At 46.0% G+C, this 12724-nt stretch overlaps 1 protein-coding gene across 2 annotated transcripts in view; it reads left to right on the forward strand.

Moving 5' to 3' along the window:
• Positions 1-52: 52 nt before the first annotated feature.
• Positions 53-12724, forward strand: part of BEND4 (BEN domain containing 4) — a 33024-nt gene continuing 20352 nt past the window's right edge. For both annotated transcript variants that reach the window (XM_020888254.2, XM_020888255.2), the window contains exons 1-2: positions 53-539; positions 8059-8625. In XM_020888254.2, coding sequence (XP_020743913.1) covers positions 53-539; positions 8059-8625 — 1054 coding nt within the window. The remainder of the gene's footprint in view (positions 540-8058; positions 8626-12724) is intronic.

Genomic DNA, 12724 nt, shown 5'->3' on the forward strand with positions numbered 1-12724 from the left:
GGCGCCGGGCGCCGAGGGGGCGTGCAGCCGGGAAGCGGCTGGGAGGCGCAGGATGGAGGAAGAAATGCAGCCGGCAGAGGAGGGGCCCAGCGTCCCCAAAATCTACAAGCAGCGCGGCCCCTACAGCGTCCTCAAGACGTTCCCCGGCAAGAGGCCCGCGCTGGCCAAGCGCTACGAGCGACCCACCCTGGTGGAGCTGCCGCACGTGCGGCCGCCCCCGCCGCCCTTCGCCCCGCACGCCGCGGTCTCCATCAGCAGCAGCGAGCTGCCGCCGCCGCCGCCGCAGCAGTTCCAGGCGCAGGGATCTTTCCCCCCTGGGCCTGGCCGGGCCAACGCCGCCGCGTCGTCGTCGTCTCCGTCCGGCACGCCCGCCGCGTCCCAGGGCCACCTGAGGACTACGGCGCCGCCGCCCGCGGCCCCCGCCGCGTCATCATCCTCTTCTTTCGCCGCCGTCGTCAGGTACGGGTCGAGCCCGGCGGCCGCCGCGGGCAGCAGCAGCAACACGGGCGGCGACGGCGCCAGCCTGGAGCTCAGCGCAGGTACCAACTTTCGGGCGCAACTTTCCGTCCCGCCACGGCCGGGGTGGGGGGGGGGCCCGCAGGGCGGGGCCGCGGGAAGGAGAAGCCCGGGCACCGCGGAGAGCCTGCCGCGCGCTGGGCCCGGAGGGAGGGCAGCGCGGGTGGGCAGGGGGCGCGCGCACCGGCTGCGGGAGGACCCGGACGTCCGAGCGCACCCCGGCGGCCTCCACGCGCGGGCGGCAACTTCGGGCGCTTCCCCGCCGCCGCCGCCGCGTCCCGGGCTTCCGACGGCGAGTGCGCGCCTCTTAACAGGTGTCTCCGCCGCTCGGCGCCCGGGGAGGGCGGCGGTGGCGACGGGCGGCCTGGCCGGCGGGGGGCTGCGGGGGCCGCGCGCGGGCTGGGAGTGGGGGCCGGACACCCTCGGGGGGCAGCGGCGGCCGCTCCGGGAGAGGCTGGCGCTCCCCGGCGACACTCTCCCGTTCCTCTCCGCGGCTCCACTTTGTCCTTCTACTTCTCTCCTTCATCTCTCTCCCCCCTTCATTTCTTTCCCTCTTCTTCCTTCCAATTTGCTCTCTGGCTCTCTCTCTCCCTCGCTCTGTCGCGGTCCCTCCGCGGGCCCCAGGGCGGTTTCTTGTTTTTTTTTTCCTTTTGTACTAGCGCGCGCTCTCTGCCCCTTTTCCCGTCCCCGCGGGCGCGGTAAGACGCGGGGCTTCCCCTGCTCCGGTCCCGCGGGCGGGGCGGGGCGGGCGGCCGCGACTTCAGGGACGGAACCCCCGGCGCTGCACGGCCCGCCGCCCGCCGGGTGGGCGCCGCTGCACGGCGGGATCCCGCGCCTCTCGAGCTTTCTGGGCCCCGGCCCCTTTCGGGGAGCACTCCCCCACGGGTACGAGACTTCTGGTAGAAGCCGGCCCTCCTGCCCAGCTGCGGGGAGGGAGGCGGGCTGATTGATGGGAGAGGCCGCAGGCCCCAGGGGTGCTCTCTGCTTCCTGGGGACGCGCAGCCCCGTTTATCCCGCTCCTCGGAGCTGAAAAAGTTCCTGCTCAGGCCTTTGACGGCACTTCGGAGCCCTCCGAATCCTGCATATGAGTGAATCCAAAGCCTTTTTTTTTTTTCCCTCCTAGTGAAAATAGGAGCATTGTCTTGAAATGAGTTATAGAAGCGTAACCTCTTGTTCTGTTGTTTGTCAATATTTTGACATATGAAGGATTGGTTTTGAGAAAGAAAATCTAATTACAGGTTATAGTGAAGACTTGTCCTGTCACATCCCTCAGTGATTTGGAGGGGTTCTTGTGTGGATGTCCTCATTGTTTGCAAGAGGTGTTTTTTTCCTGTATTGATATTCTGTTGTGCTTTTGTATTCGTTGTTAGGCTATCCTGCTTCCTTTTTCCTCATTTTTCTAGTGTTTGCCCCCTTTCTTTGTGAGGTTTGTGTGCTTTCTGGGTTTGGGTTCTGATTTTCTCATCAGCTAGTTCATGGTCATTCCTTGTTCATTTCCTAGCTCTGCTTTCTTGCTGTTCAGAAGTTTGGGTCTTTTCCCATATTCTGGACTTTGTGCTTACTGCTTTGCACAACCTCCAAGCCGCCATGTTCACTGGGGGTTTCCCCCTCTTCATCTGCGCACTTTGGTCTTTAATCTCATCTTGCTTTCTCCTTTCAGACTTCCCTGACTGTGTTTCAGTCCTTTACCTTTTTTAAGAGTATAAGCCTGCCCCCTTTCATTTCCACGTTCATCCATAGTTTTAACCTTGCTTTTTCCTGCTGTTTTTCCTGTATTCTGTTTTCTGCACCAGTTACTTGCTCTCCTTTCCAGGGCCCCTTCTTCCCTGGCAGTTTCCCCACTCTCATCCATGAAGAGTGTCTGTGGTTTGGTTTTTCCTGCTTACCTTGTTTTGAATGTCTTCTCTCAGTGTTGACTGTTGTCCTGTTTAGTATGTCTCTGTCTCCAGGTGGAAATCATGTCACTGAATCTAAAAGAGTGAAAAGGAGCTTGCTGACGCTCCTCAGATTCCCTGTATTTCCTTTTTCCCTTTATTTTCAACATTTCTTCTTATTTTCTTTTATTTATTTATTTTTTTTTTTGAGAGAGCTCATGGAGTGATAAGCTTGATAGCCCCAAGAACAGGATGCCACGTGCTTGCTGAAACGATGGGAATTGCGTGGTAGGTTTCCTCCTAGCAGTAAGGAGAATCAGTTCAGTTCAGAGGCTCAGTCGTGTCCGACTCTTTGTGACCCCATGGACTGCAGCACACTAGGCCTCCCTGTCCATCACCAGCTCCCAGAGCTTGCTCAAACTCATGCCCATCAAGTCGGTGACCACGTGCAACCACCTCATCCTCTGTCCCCTTCTCCTGCCTTCAGTCTTGCCCAGTGTCAGGGTCTTTTCCAGTGAGTCAGTTCTTGGCAAATGGTCAGGGGCAAAAAAAAAAAAAAAAAGATCTTAGTGCTAGACATCGTGAATTGTGGTCATAATATTAATCACTGGGGACAAAGCCATCTCTTAATGGGCTCAGTGATGTGAGTGGCCCTCAGAAGGACAGGCAGCTGAAGAGATGATTGGCTCTTTGAGGAACTAGTGGTTCCACTTTGAACCAGTAAGCGTGTGTGCCCAGACAGCCGTGTAAGCATACTTGGTGGAGTGGAAGGTAGGGGTGGGGTTCGCTTGTTGCACCCTCACTACAGTGCTATTGCAGTGTTATTACAGTGTCTCAGGCCACCTGGTAAACTGAAAATAATCAAAACATCAGTGAGATGAAATGAGTGCAGGATGGAAGAGAGATAACTGAGCGTCCAGAGTAAATGCTGTGAAAAGATGAAAGGGATGAAGTGAACCTTATTTGCCATTAAGGGCCATAAACCATTGAGAGGAGACACATGATTTAAAATAGATTTTTCAGTGTTCTTATAAAATCTCCTGAAGAGAATAATTTTCCTTAAAAGGGGTAATATACCATGGTTCTAAAAGCATATTTTTCCTCTGTGGGAGGCTTAGAGTTAAAACCCACGTAGATCTTGGTATGCAGCCTAAATTTGGCATCAGGAAATGGGAAATTGCATCTTTAAGCAGAGTACAATCAAAAATGAATTACAATAAATCCTATATAATTGCATAGGTCATTCTCTTTAATGAGATTTTATTAACCTGACTGTCAAGCTTTTGAGTCAGGCAGATATTTTATCTTCTTCAACTGATAAAAGTGTCAGCTATAAACCACCATATAAATATTCATAAATCTACACATCTGTGCCAGCCTATCAGCATCATTCTTTTGGACATTAAAAGCATTCTAATTACTTTCTGTCTAGCAGAGCTGAAATGCTGCCTGTTATAGTATGTGCTTGGCAGGCATGATTGCTTTTGTTTGCCATCACAAATAGCAGCATCCTATTTTATATACCGATGGTCCAGAAAATATTCAGGGATTGACTGAGCAGGATGAATATTAGGAAGCACCATCTGGTTTTGATAGCACCGAGTATATTAACTCATCTGTTAATTTTTGACACATCATTGATTTATTTATTTAGAAAAATTGCATCCTGTTTTGCTGTGTTGATGTTTGCCATTAGGGAAAAAAAACTGATGGCTTTTTTTTTTAAGACATACAGTAGTTCATTGATTTGAGAACAGGGTGATGCTTCCAGAGATGCTTTCATTTTGTAACTTCTATTTTCTCTGCCACAAAGTCCTCTCATAGAAGTTATATTAATGTTTTAAGAAAATCATGTATTTTGAGCTAGTTGTAAATCATTTTGGTAGATTACAATAAATATATGGATACATGGTAGTATAGGTCACAAATTTTTTTCTGCTTTTGCATTTTTAATATTAATATATTTCACCCTTCACTGGGCTAAAATCAAAAGGTTACCACTAATCTTGACTACTGTGATCTCCTTCATAGAAACAGAATACTCTTGGGGATCTGCTGTGATGGGCAAATTCCATTCAAGGCTTTACTTACAAAGAAGGATGTTAAAGTAGGGAGCCTGTGTTTCATTGCTGAGTTCCCATCCCTCTTCACTTATCAGATTTAGGATGGATTAAACCTCTTAAATTCTGAAGAATTTCTAGAAATGACTTTTTGAATTACAAAAACAATCATGGGTTCAGATTCTGAAATCAGACTAGGCACAATTTGCAACATGATGTTATCTCCCGACAGGTTTCACAAAGCAAAATAAATCTGAGAAACGTCATTTTAGAGTGCTTTATGATTGTGATTTTTAAAAAATATTTTGTGATATTTCATTTTAGAGAAGTTAGAGATAAAGAAGGTTGTGTTAAAGCCTCTCTGTAATCTGTTGACTTCCTTGCTATCACTTGAGTGGAACATTCTGTGACTAGTGGAGGGGGGGGGATTCAAAAATTTAAAATACATGTTCACACTTTGCTCAATTAAGAATCATGGATGAATGTGCCATACAACTGTGTTCATATGAAAACAGAACTTTTCTCCATTTCTTAGCAGTAATGGGCATCACACAGTAGCTGCATTTCTAATTAGATTCTGTCTGGAGAGGTGAGGGATTGCTCGCTGCAATATGTGTTAAGTGGAAAGATTTGCTGTTTTCCACCAAGTATGATAGTAACATTTTTCATTGCACTCTTCAATATATTGACATAAAACACTATTCAAATATTATAAAGTACTGAAAAGAAGAAAATTCAGCCTTTTAATGGCTTCAGTGGCTATTTTTACATATATCAGTTCTGAGAACAAATTCTGAATAAAGCATTTGGAAAAACTGCAGGCAAGAACTGTTTTATGGCTATAACTATTCTCTGATGTTCTGAATGCACTTTAATACGTTATCTTCATAATATAGCATAATACATAATGACTTTTTCTCAACATGTTACGAGTTTATCCTTCACTTAAGAAAGCAAAATCATGCTTGTCTATACATCAGATTTTTTTCCCCTTAAAATCTGTACCGTAATGTGATTTATCAATATTCAGACAACTGAACTCCTTTTAGGACACTGGATAAATATATTCAAGCTGTTCTTTCTAAGCAATTCTGTTTTAGTCTTTCATATTTTGTTTCTTTCATCAAGGTTATATTAAAGGTGTATAGGCTATGAATCAATTGGGACTATTCTGATTAAAATGCAAACAGCAAATACAACTTCAGGTCTGGAATGGGATTATAGGATTAAATGAATGAAAACTGCTAATGTGCTAGGATTGAGAATCCCCAATCAATATTGTCCTTTGATTTTACTAATAAAAGAACAAAAACCTGGGAGTAAAAAATGAGAATGCAACATGTTAAACCGCTCCACTTTATGGTTCAGCTGTTTACTTTCTGATTTATTTGGTTTTGGCCATTGTAAAATAGAATACCCAACTATTTGAAGTCTTTCTCCATTACGTTTCAGTTCAGATCATGAGCTCATTTCTTCCTTTCCACCTAGCTGGGGGCAGAGTCATCGTGACTTGCAGTGTTTGGTGCAGGAAAGATAGTTCCCATATACCCATCCCTTTTTCTCCAAAGTAGGAAGCCAGCTTTATCTTGGCTGCTACTTGGGTCAAGTTCCCGGCCCGTCAGTCAGCTCTGGCCTACCACTATACCTGGCAAGTAGTTTTTCATTCAGCACTCAAAGGTAATTGTGGTTAAAAAAACAGGCCTGTGCCTCATATCTGTGGGATTCAGGATAAGAATACAAATGCTGTAAACTAAGATCCTGTTTATCTACAAGAGTCCCCGCGTGTATTCAGTAAATATTTCTTGAGATACTGTGCTGGCCCTCGAGCTGCAGTCCACTCATGGAACACGCAGTCTCTGAGGTCTCTGCCGAGCTGAAGGGTACAGGCCTCTGTGACTTGCCTTTTTCCTGAGGGATTTAGGAATGGTAGCGTTTTATAGACTTGGGAGATGTGAGGGGTGCTTCCTGATGCTCTGGGCCTTAGATAAATTATTAAATAGTTAGAAAAGGAGACTTGTACCCCCTCCCCCTGATATCTGAGTGACTTTAGGGCGACTAGTAAGGCAAAACAACGAAGAGCGTGAAGCACTGCATGGAGGTTTCTGAAGGTTGGTTTTGCTGGTCATTAACCTGGGTTTTCTAGAGAAACCAGTTTTCTTAAATCACAATTCTTCTGGTTGGTTGTCCCCAAAGAAACCCTTGAGCATCTCACAGTTTTTCAGGTTTAAAGTTCCAGGGACGGCAAGTGACTAGTTGTTGTTTGGACACTCGGTCTTGTCCGACTCTTTGAGACCCCGTGGATTGTGGCACGCCAGGCTTCCCTGTCCTTCACCATCTCTCGAAGTGTGCTCAAACTCGGGTCCGCTGAGTCAGTGATGCCATCTGACCATCTCATCATCTGTCGTCCCCTTCTTGCCCTGCTTTCAATCTTGCCCAGCATCAGGGCCTTTTCTAATGCGCAGGCTCTTTGCATCAGGTGGCCCAAGTATTGGAGCCTCAGCATCAGTCCTTCAGTGACTAGTTATGTTTCTATAATAAACAATAGATGTTGGCATCTAGAATCTACAGTATTTTGTTTGTTGCCAGTATTTTACATAGAGGGAAGAGGAAATAAGAGACACCCTCGTTGCCAAACATAAACCCTAAAAAAGTACCTCTCTCTGGAATTTATAAATTGCCCGTTCTGGATGGTGGTCTACAAAGAAGAGAATGTTCTTGTAGCATTTACGTTTAGGGTGAATTTTCAAAACCCTTAGACTGACAACCTTGAGTCACATTTTCACAATATCGACCAGGACGGGGTGGGGGGATGGCTTTTCTGTATTTTTTCTTTTGGAGGTGAACTGATTGCTTTCTATGAGTTTTTTGCTTTCCACTGATTTACAGTTAATATGCTTTAGAATACGTTTGTGGAAACTAACTGGCCCTCTGTGTACGTGCCAGTTAGAGATCTGGTGGGAGAAGCCCTAAGAAGGGCACTGTTGCTTTGCAGATGCTGCTGCTGTAGATCAGGCCAAGTTATCAGATAAAGTAAAAGAAAGAGTTGCGAACCCAGATGTCGGATGACACAGTCTTACTTTGGGGCTCCTCCTCCTCATTTGCCTCAGGGCCCACTCCTTGTTTTATCGTAGATGTTTAGTGAGCACTTCGCATCGGGGAGCAGCGTCCTCTCGGTGGGGATTGTATCAGCTGATTGATAGCAAGGGCGTGAGGGCGCTCCAGAAATAGCAGTGATGATTGCTGTGAGCGCCCCTGTCAGTGAGGAGTTGAGTCTGCAGGGCTGGCTTGATTCATTACAGTGAGGATATCAGTGAAGCCAAAGGTGTAAGTTCAGAGCCGTGCAGGCCAGTCAGTGCCATGGACGGGGGTCTCTACTCGGTGCCCTGGTCCCACCCAGCCGCTCCCCAGAGTCGAGTCGGGGCAGCTCATCGGGAGCAGCAGGAAGCCGGGCATCCCGGTCCGTGTGGATTCACTGTGTCACACGGGTGTGCGGCAGAGAGCAGAGGTCTGTGTCTCTGACATTTCTGACTGTTGAACTCCAAGTCGAGGGACCTGTTTGTCCTGTGTCTTGGCTGTCAGGCTCTGACGTGTCTTCTCCTCTGTTTCAGAGAGTCGTATGATCTTGGACGCTTTTGCTCAACAATGCAGCCGAGTCCTTAGCCTCTTAAATTGTGGAGGCAAACTTCTAGACGCCAACCATTCTCAATCCATGATATCTTGTGTGAAGCAGGAAGGCTCAAGTTACACTGAAAGACAGGAACCATGTCCTGTTGGCAAAGGGGTCCACAGTCAGACCTCAGACAATTTAGACATTGAGATGCAATATATGCAAAGGAAACAACAAACTTCTGCATTTTTGAGAGTTTTCACTGACTCCCTGCAGAATTACCTGCTCTCAGGGAGCTTCCCAACTCCAAACGCCTCCTCGGTCAGCGAGTATGGCCACCTGGCGGATGCGGACCCTCTGTCCACGTCCCCTGTGCACACGCTGGGTGGCTGGGCCTCCCCGGCGACATCGGAGTCCCATGGTCACCCGTCGTCTTCCACGCTGCCTGAGGAGGAAGAGGAGGAGGAGGAGGAAGGCTACTGTCCCCGATGCCAAGAGCTGGAGCAGGAGGTGATCTCACTGCAACAGGAGAATGAAGAGCTCAGAAGAAAGTTAGAGAGCATCCCAGGTACCCGGCCCTGTTACTTAAAAGCCACTTGCCACTCATTTCTTTCCGTTGCCCCATTTGTGTGTGTGCGTGTGTATATGTATGCGTGGTTTTTGTTGTTGTCTTTTGGAACCAGTGATGTAGAAAAGTTGAAACAACAGGCATGCGCAGTTTTAGTCTGCCAGTGCCGAACAGATTTCAGACTGAGCTACTAGTCTTGTCCTGTGTTTAAGTCACCGTCCTCTCGGGTATAGACCTGAAGGCTGTAGTCCTATTAAAAGATGTCTCCATTGATACAAACGTGATTCCAAGATGTAGCGCGATGAGACGGAAATAGGCCGTGTGCTGTGGGCTTGAGTTTTCTTCAAAAAGTGATCCTGTTCCTAAATAGCTTTTGTATCTAAAGATTTTGATATATGTGTTTTATCAGTCTGTGATAGAAACTGAAATGAAATGACACCTACAAAGGCAGCGCTCAGAGAACAAATTGTCTCTTCTGTTCCATTAATCTCTTGCCTTTCTTGTTAAGTTTCAACAGGTGTGGTTTCTTTAGCATGCAAACTCCCCTTAAAGTCAACAGGCAACTGTGAACTAAAATGAATAGCTCAAAGATAGGCTAGTCCCAAACTAGTTGTGCTCCTGGCTAAACATGAGGCATTCGCTGCCTCTCAGAGACACTAGATTTGCAGAGTACTAAAGTCATCTTTATGGCAAGATCTTCTGTGGGTTGCAAAGCCATTTTTTCCTTATTTGGGAAGGTTCTGATTTTGTATGTAGCTTTGAGTTCATTGCTACATGTCTGTGGCTTTGTAGAGAGACTGGCATGATATTGTAAATCAACTGTACTTCAATTTTTTAAAAAAAATTTGAAAAAAAGAATATATAGCAATGCTAAATAAATAAAAGACAGTGTAAAACCTTTTTAATAGGGATTCTCTGGCTGTCCAGTGGTTAGGACTCTGCACTTTCACTGCCAAGGATTTGGGTTTGATCCCTTGTCTAGGAACCAAGATCCCGCCAGCTGCAGGGCATGGCCAAAAAAACGAGACATTAAAACCTTTTTAATCATGCAGCCCATTGATAAAAAATTTTGAGCATGTATCCACCAGTGTACACATGCACTGATTATTTACATGCACGTACTACTATACTAACACATTATGTTCGAAGTAAAGCATACATAAATAAAAATTTAAAATTTTTAAGGCTGATCCATAAATAGAAATTATGTTCTTTTCCTTATTCAATGTCTTTGCATCACACAATTTGGCAGCTTATGTAGAAAGATGGAAATGTTGGTGAAAGTTACCCACTTGTTTATTAGAGGTGCCAAACCAAAAGTTTATTTTCTTTGGTCCTTTCATTTAAAACATTCCCTGGATCACGCTGTGGTTTGGCTCAGAATATCTTGGAGTTAGACTGCATGCAGTCTGTCCAGTGGGAGACAAGCGAGAGGTGAGGTAAAGGCATTCTTGGCTGTTGAACTTGAGCCCTGGAGTTAGACGCAAGGTCCTGGCATTGTTCCTGCCAGGGAGGCTGACTGCAGGAGAGAGACTGGCGGGACCCGGAAGAATGCGATAGAACCAGAGACCTGTTGGTTTCTCCCGCTCAGAGAGAGAGGGGTGCAGCTAGCAGACTGGAATTTTACCACTTTCACAGTTGTGTGAATTATGATCCATTACCTGTGGGTTTTAATGCCACAAGGGGCTGTTGCATCTTACCCCTCATGCCGTTCCGTTAGGGGAGAGCACGGTGTCCTGGGGGCCAGCCAACGGCAGATTCTTAGATGAGCTGTCCAGAACTGTGGCTGAGGGTTTCCCAGTACAAGGACGTGGGATACACATGCAGAGTGTTGTTACCCATTTCCTCATCCTGAATATTTGGCAAGCCAGCCGTCCTTGATAAACTCACTGAGCAAATTTGGGGTTCACTCCACCTGCTCTTTCCTGAATCTGTACAGGTGAAATGTCTGTGTCAGGAGTAAATCATTGTTGGCCTGCTGCTATTCATTGTCCTTTTCTACTGCCCAGAAAAACTAAAATGCTGCAATTTCTTGAGTTCTCTTGGTGGTCAGACATTGAGTGACTCTTGTTGAAAGTGGGCTAGTAATCACCGCTGTTGGTGTAAACACCCACCACTGTTACTATAAACTGTCACCTCCATGAACTCAAATGAACAGCCATTCTACATAGAGAACCTTGATTGCTTAATTAGTCCATTTGTTGTTCGTTCACTCAGTTCTGTCTGACCCTCTGTGACCCCATAAACTGCACGACCCCAGGCTTCCCTGTCCTTCACTGTCTCCCGGAGCTTGTTTAAACTCGTCCATTGAGTCAGTGATGACATGTAGCCATCTCATCCTCTGTCGTCCCCTTCTCCTCCTGCCTTCAGAATTTTCTCCAGCATCAGAGTCTTTGTAATGAGTCGGCTCTTCCCATCAGGTGGCCTTCAGTTGCAGCATCAGTCCTTCCAATGAAAATTCAGGTTTGTTTCTTTTAGCTTTGACTGGTTTGATCTCCTTGCAGTCCAAGGGATTCTTCAAGAGTCTTCTCCAACGCCACAGTTCAAAAGCATCACTTTTTCGGTGCTCAGCTTTCTTTACGGTCCAACTCTCACATCCATACATGACTACTGGAAAAACAATAGCTTTGACTAGACAGACCTTTGTTGGCAAAGTCTCTGCTTTTTAATATGCTGTCTAGGTTAGTCATAGCTTTTCTTCCGAGGAGCAATTGTCTTTTAATTTTGTGGCTGCAGTCACCATCTTGCAGTGATTTTGAAGCCCAAGAAAATAAAGTTCGTCACTGTTTTCTATTGTTTCCCCGTCTATTTGCTGTGAAGTGATGGGACTATATGCAATGATCTTTGTTTTTTGAATGTTGAATTTTAAGCCAGCCTTTTCACTCTCCTCTTTGACCTTCATCAAGAGACTCGAGTTCTCTTTGCTTTCTGCCATTAGGGTGGTGTCTTCTGCATATCTGAGGTTGCTGATATTACTGAAGCAATCTTGATTCCAGCTTGTGCTTCATCCAGCCCAGCATTTTGCATGATGTACTCTGCTATAAGTTAAATAAGCAGGGTAACAATATACAGCCTTGACGTACTCCTTTCCCCATTTTGAACCAGTCCATTGTTACAGGTCTGGTTCTAACTGTTGCTTCTTGACCTGCATACAGGTTACTCAGGAGACAGGTAAGGTGGTTTGATATTCCCATCTCTTTCAGAATTTTCCACAGTTTGTTATGATCCACACAGTCAAAGGCTTTAGCATAGTCAGTGAAGCAGAAGTAGATGTTTTTCTGGAATTCTCTGCAATTTGATCTCTGGTTCCTCTGCCTTTTCTAAAATCCATCTTGAACATCTGGAAGTTCTCAGTTCATATGATGGTGAAGTTGGGCTTGGAGAATTTCGAGCATTACTTGGCTGGCATGTGAAATGAGTACAACTGTATGGTAGTTTGAACATTCTTTGGCATTGCCCTTCTTTGGGTTTGGAATGAAAACTTACCTTTTCCAGTCCTGTGGTCACTGCTGAGTTTTCCATATTTGCTGGCATATTGAATGCAGCACTTTCACAACATCATGTTTTAGGACTTGAAATAACTCAGCAGGAATTCCATCACCTGCACTAACTTTGTTCGTAATGACGCTACCTAAGGCCCACTTGACTTCACACTCCAGGATGTCTGGCTTTAGGTGAGTGATCGTACCATCATGGTTATCTGGGTCATTGAGATCTTTTCCATATAGTTCTGTGTATTCTTGCCACCTCTTAATATCTTCTGCTTCTGTTAGGTCCATACCATTTCTGTCCTTTATTGAGCCTATGTTTGCATGAAATGTTCCCTTTGTATCTCTGATTTTCTTGAAGAGATCTCTAGTCTTTCCTATTCTATTGTTTTCCTCTATTTCTTTGCATTGTTCACTGAGGAAGGCTTCCTTATCTCTCCTTGCTGTTCTTTGGAACTCTGCATTCAGTTGGGTATATGTTTCCCTTTTTCCTTTGCCTTTCAGTTCTCTCCTTTTCTCAGCTATTTGTAAGGTCTCCTAAAGACAGCCATGTTTTTCTTGTCTTTGCATTTCTTTTTCTTGGGGATGGTTGTGATCACCACCTCCTGTAT

Source organism: Odocoileus virginianus, chromosome 21 (assembly GCF_023699985.2).
Source record: "Odocoileus virginianus isolate 20LAN1187 ecotype Illinois chromosome 21, Ovbor_1.2, whole genome shotgun sequence".
Classification (NCBI taxonomy): Eukaryota; Metazoa; Chordata; class Mammalia; order Artiodactyla; family Cervidae; genus Odocoileus; species Odocoileus virginianus.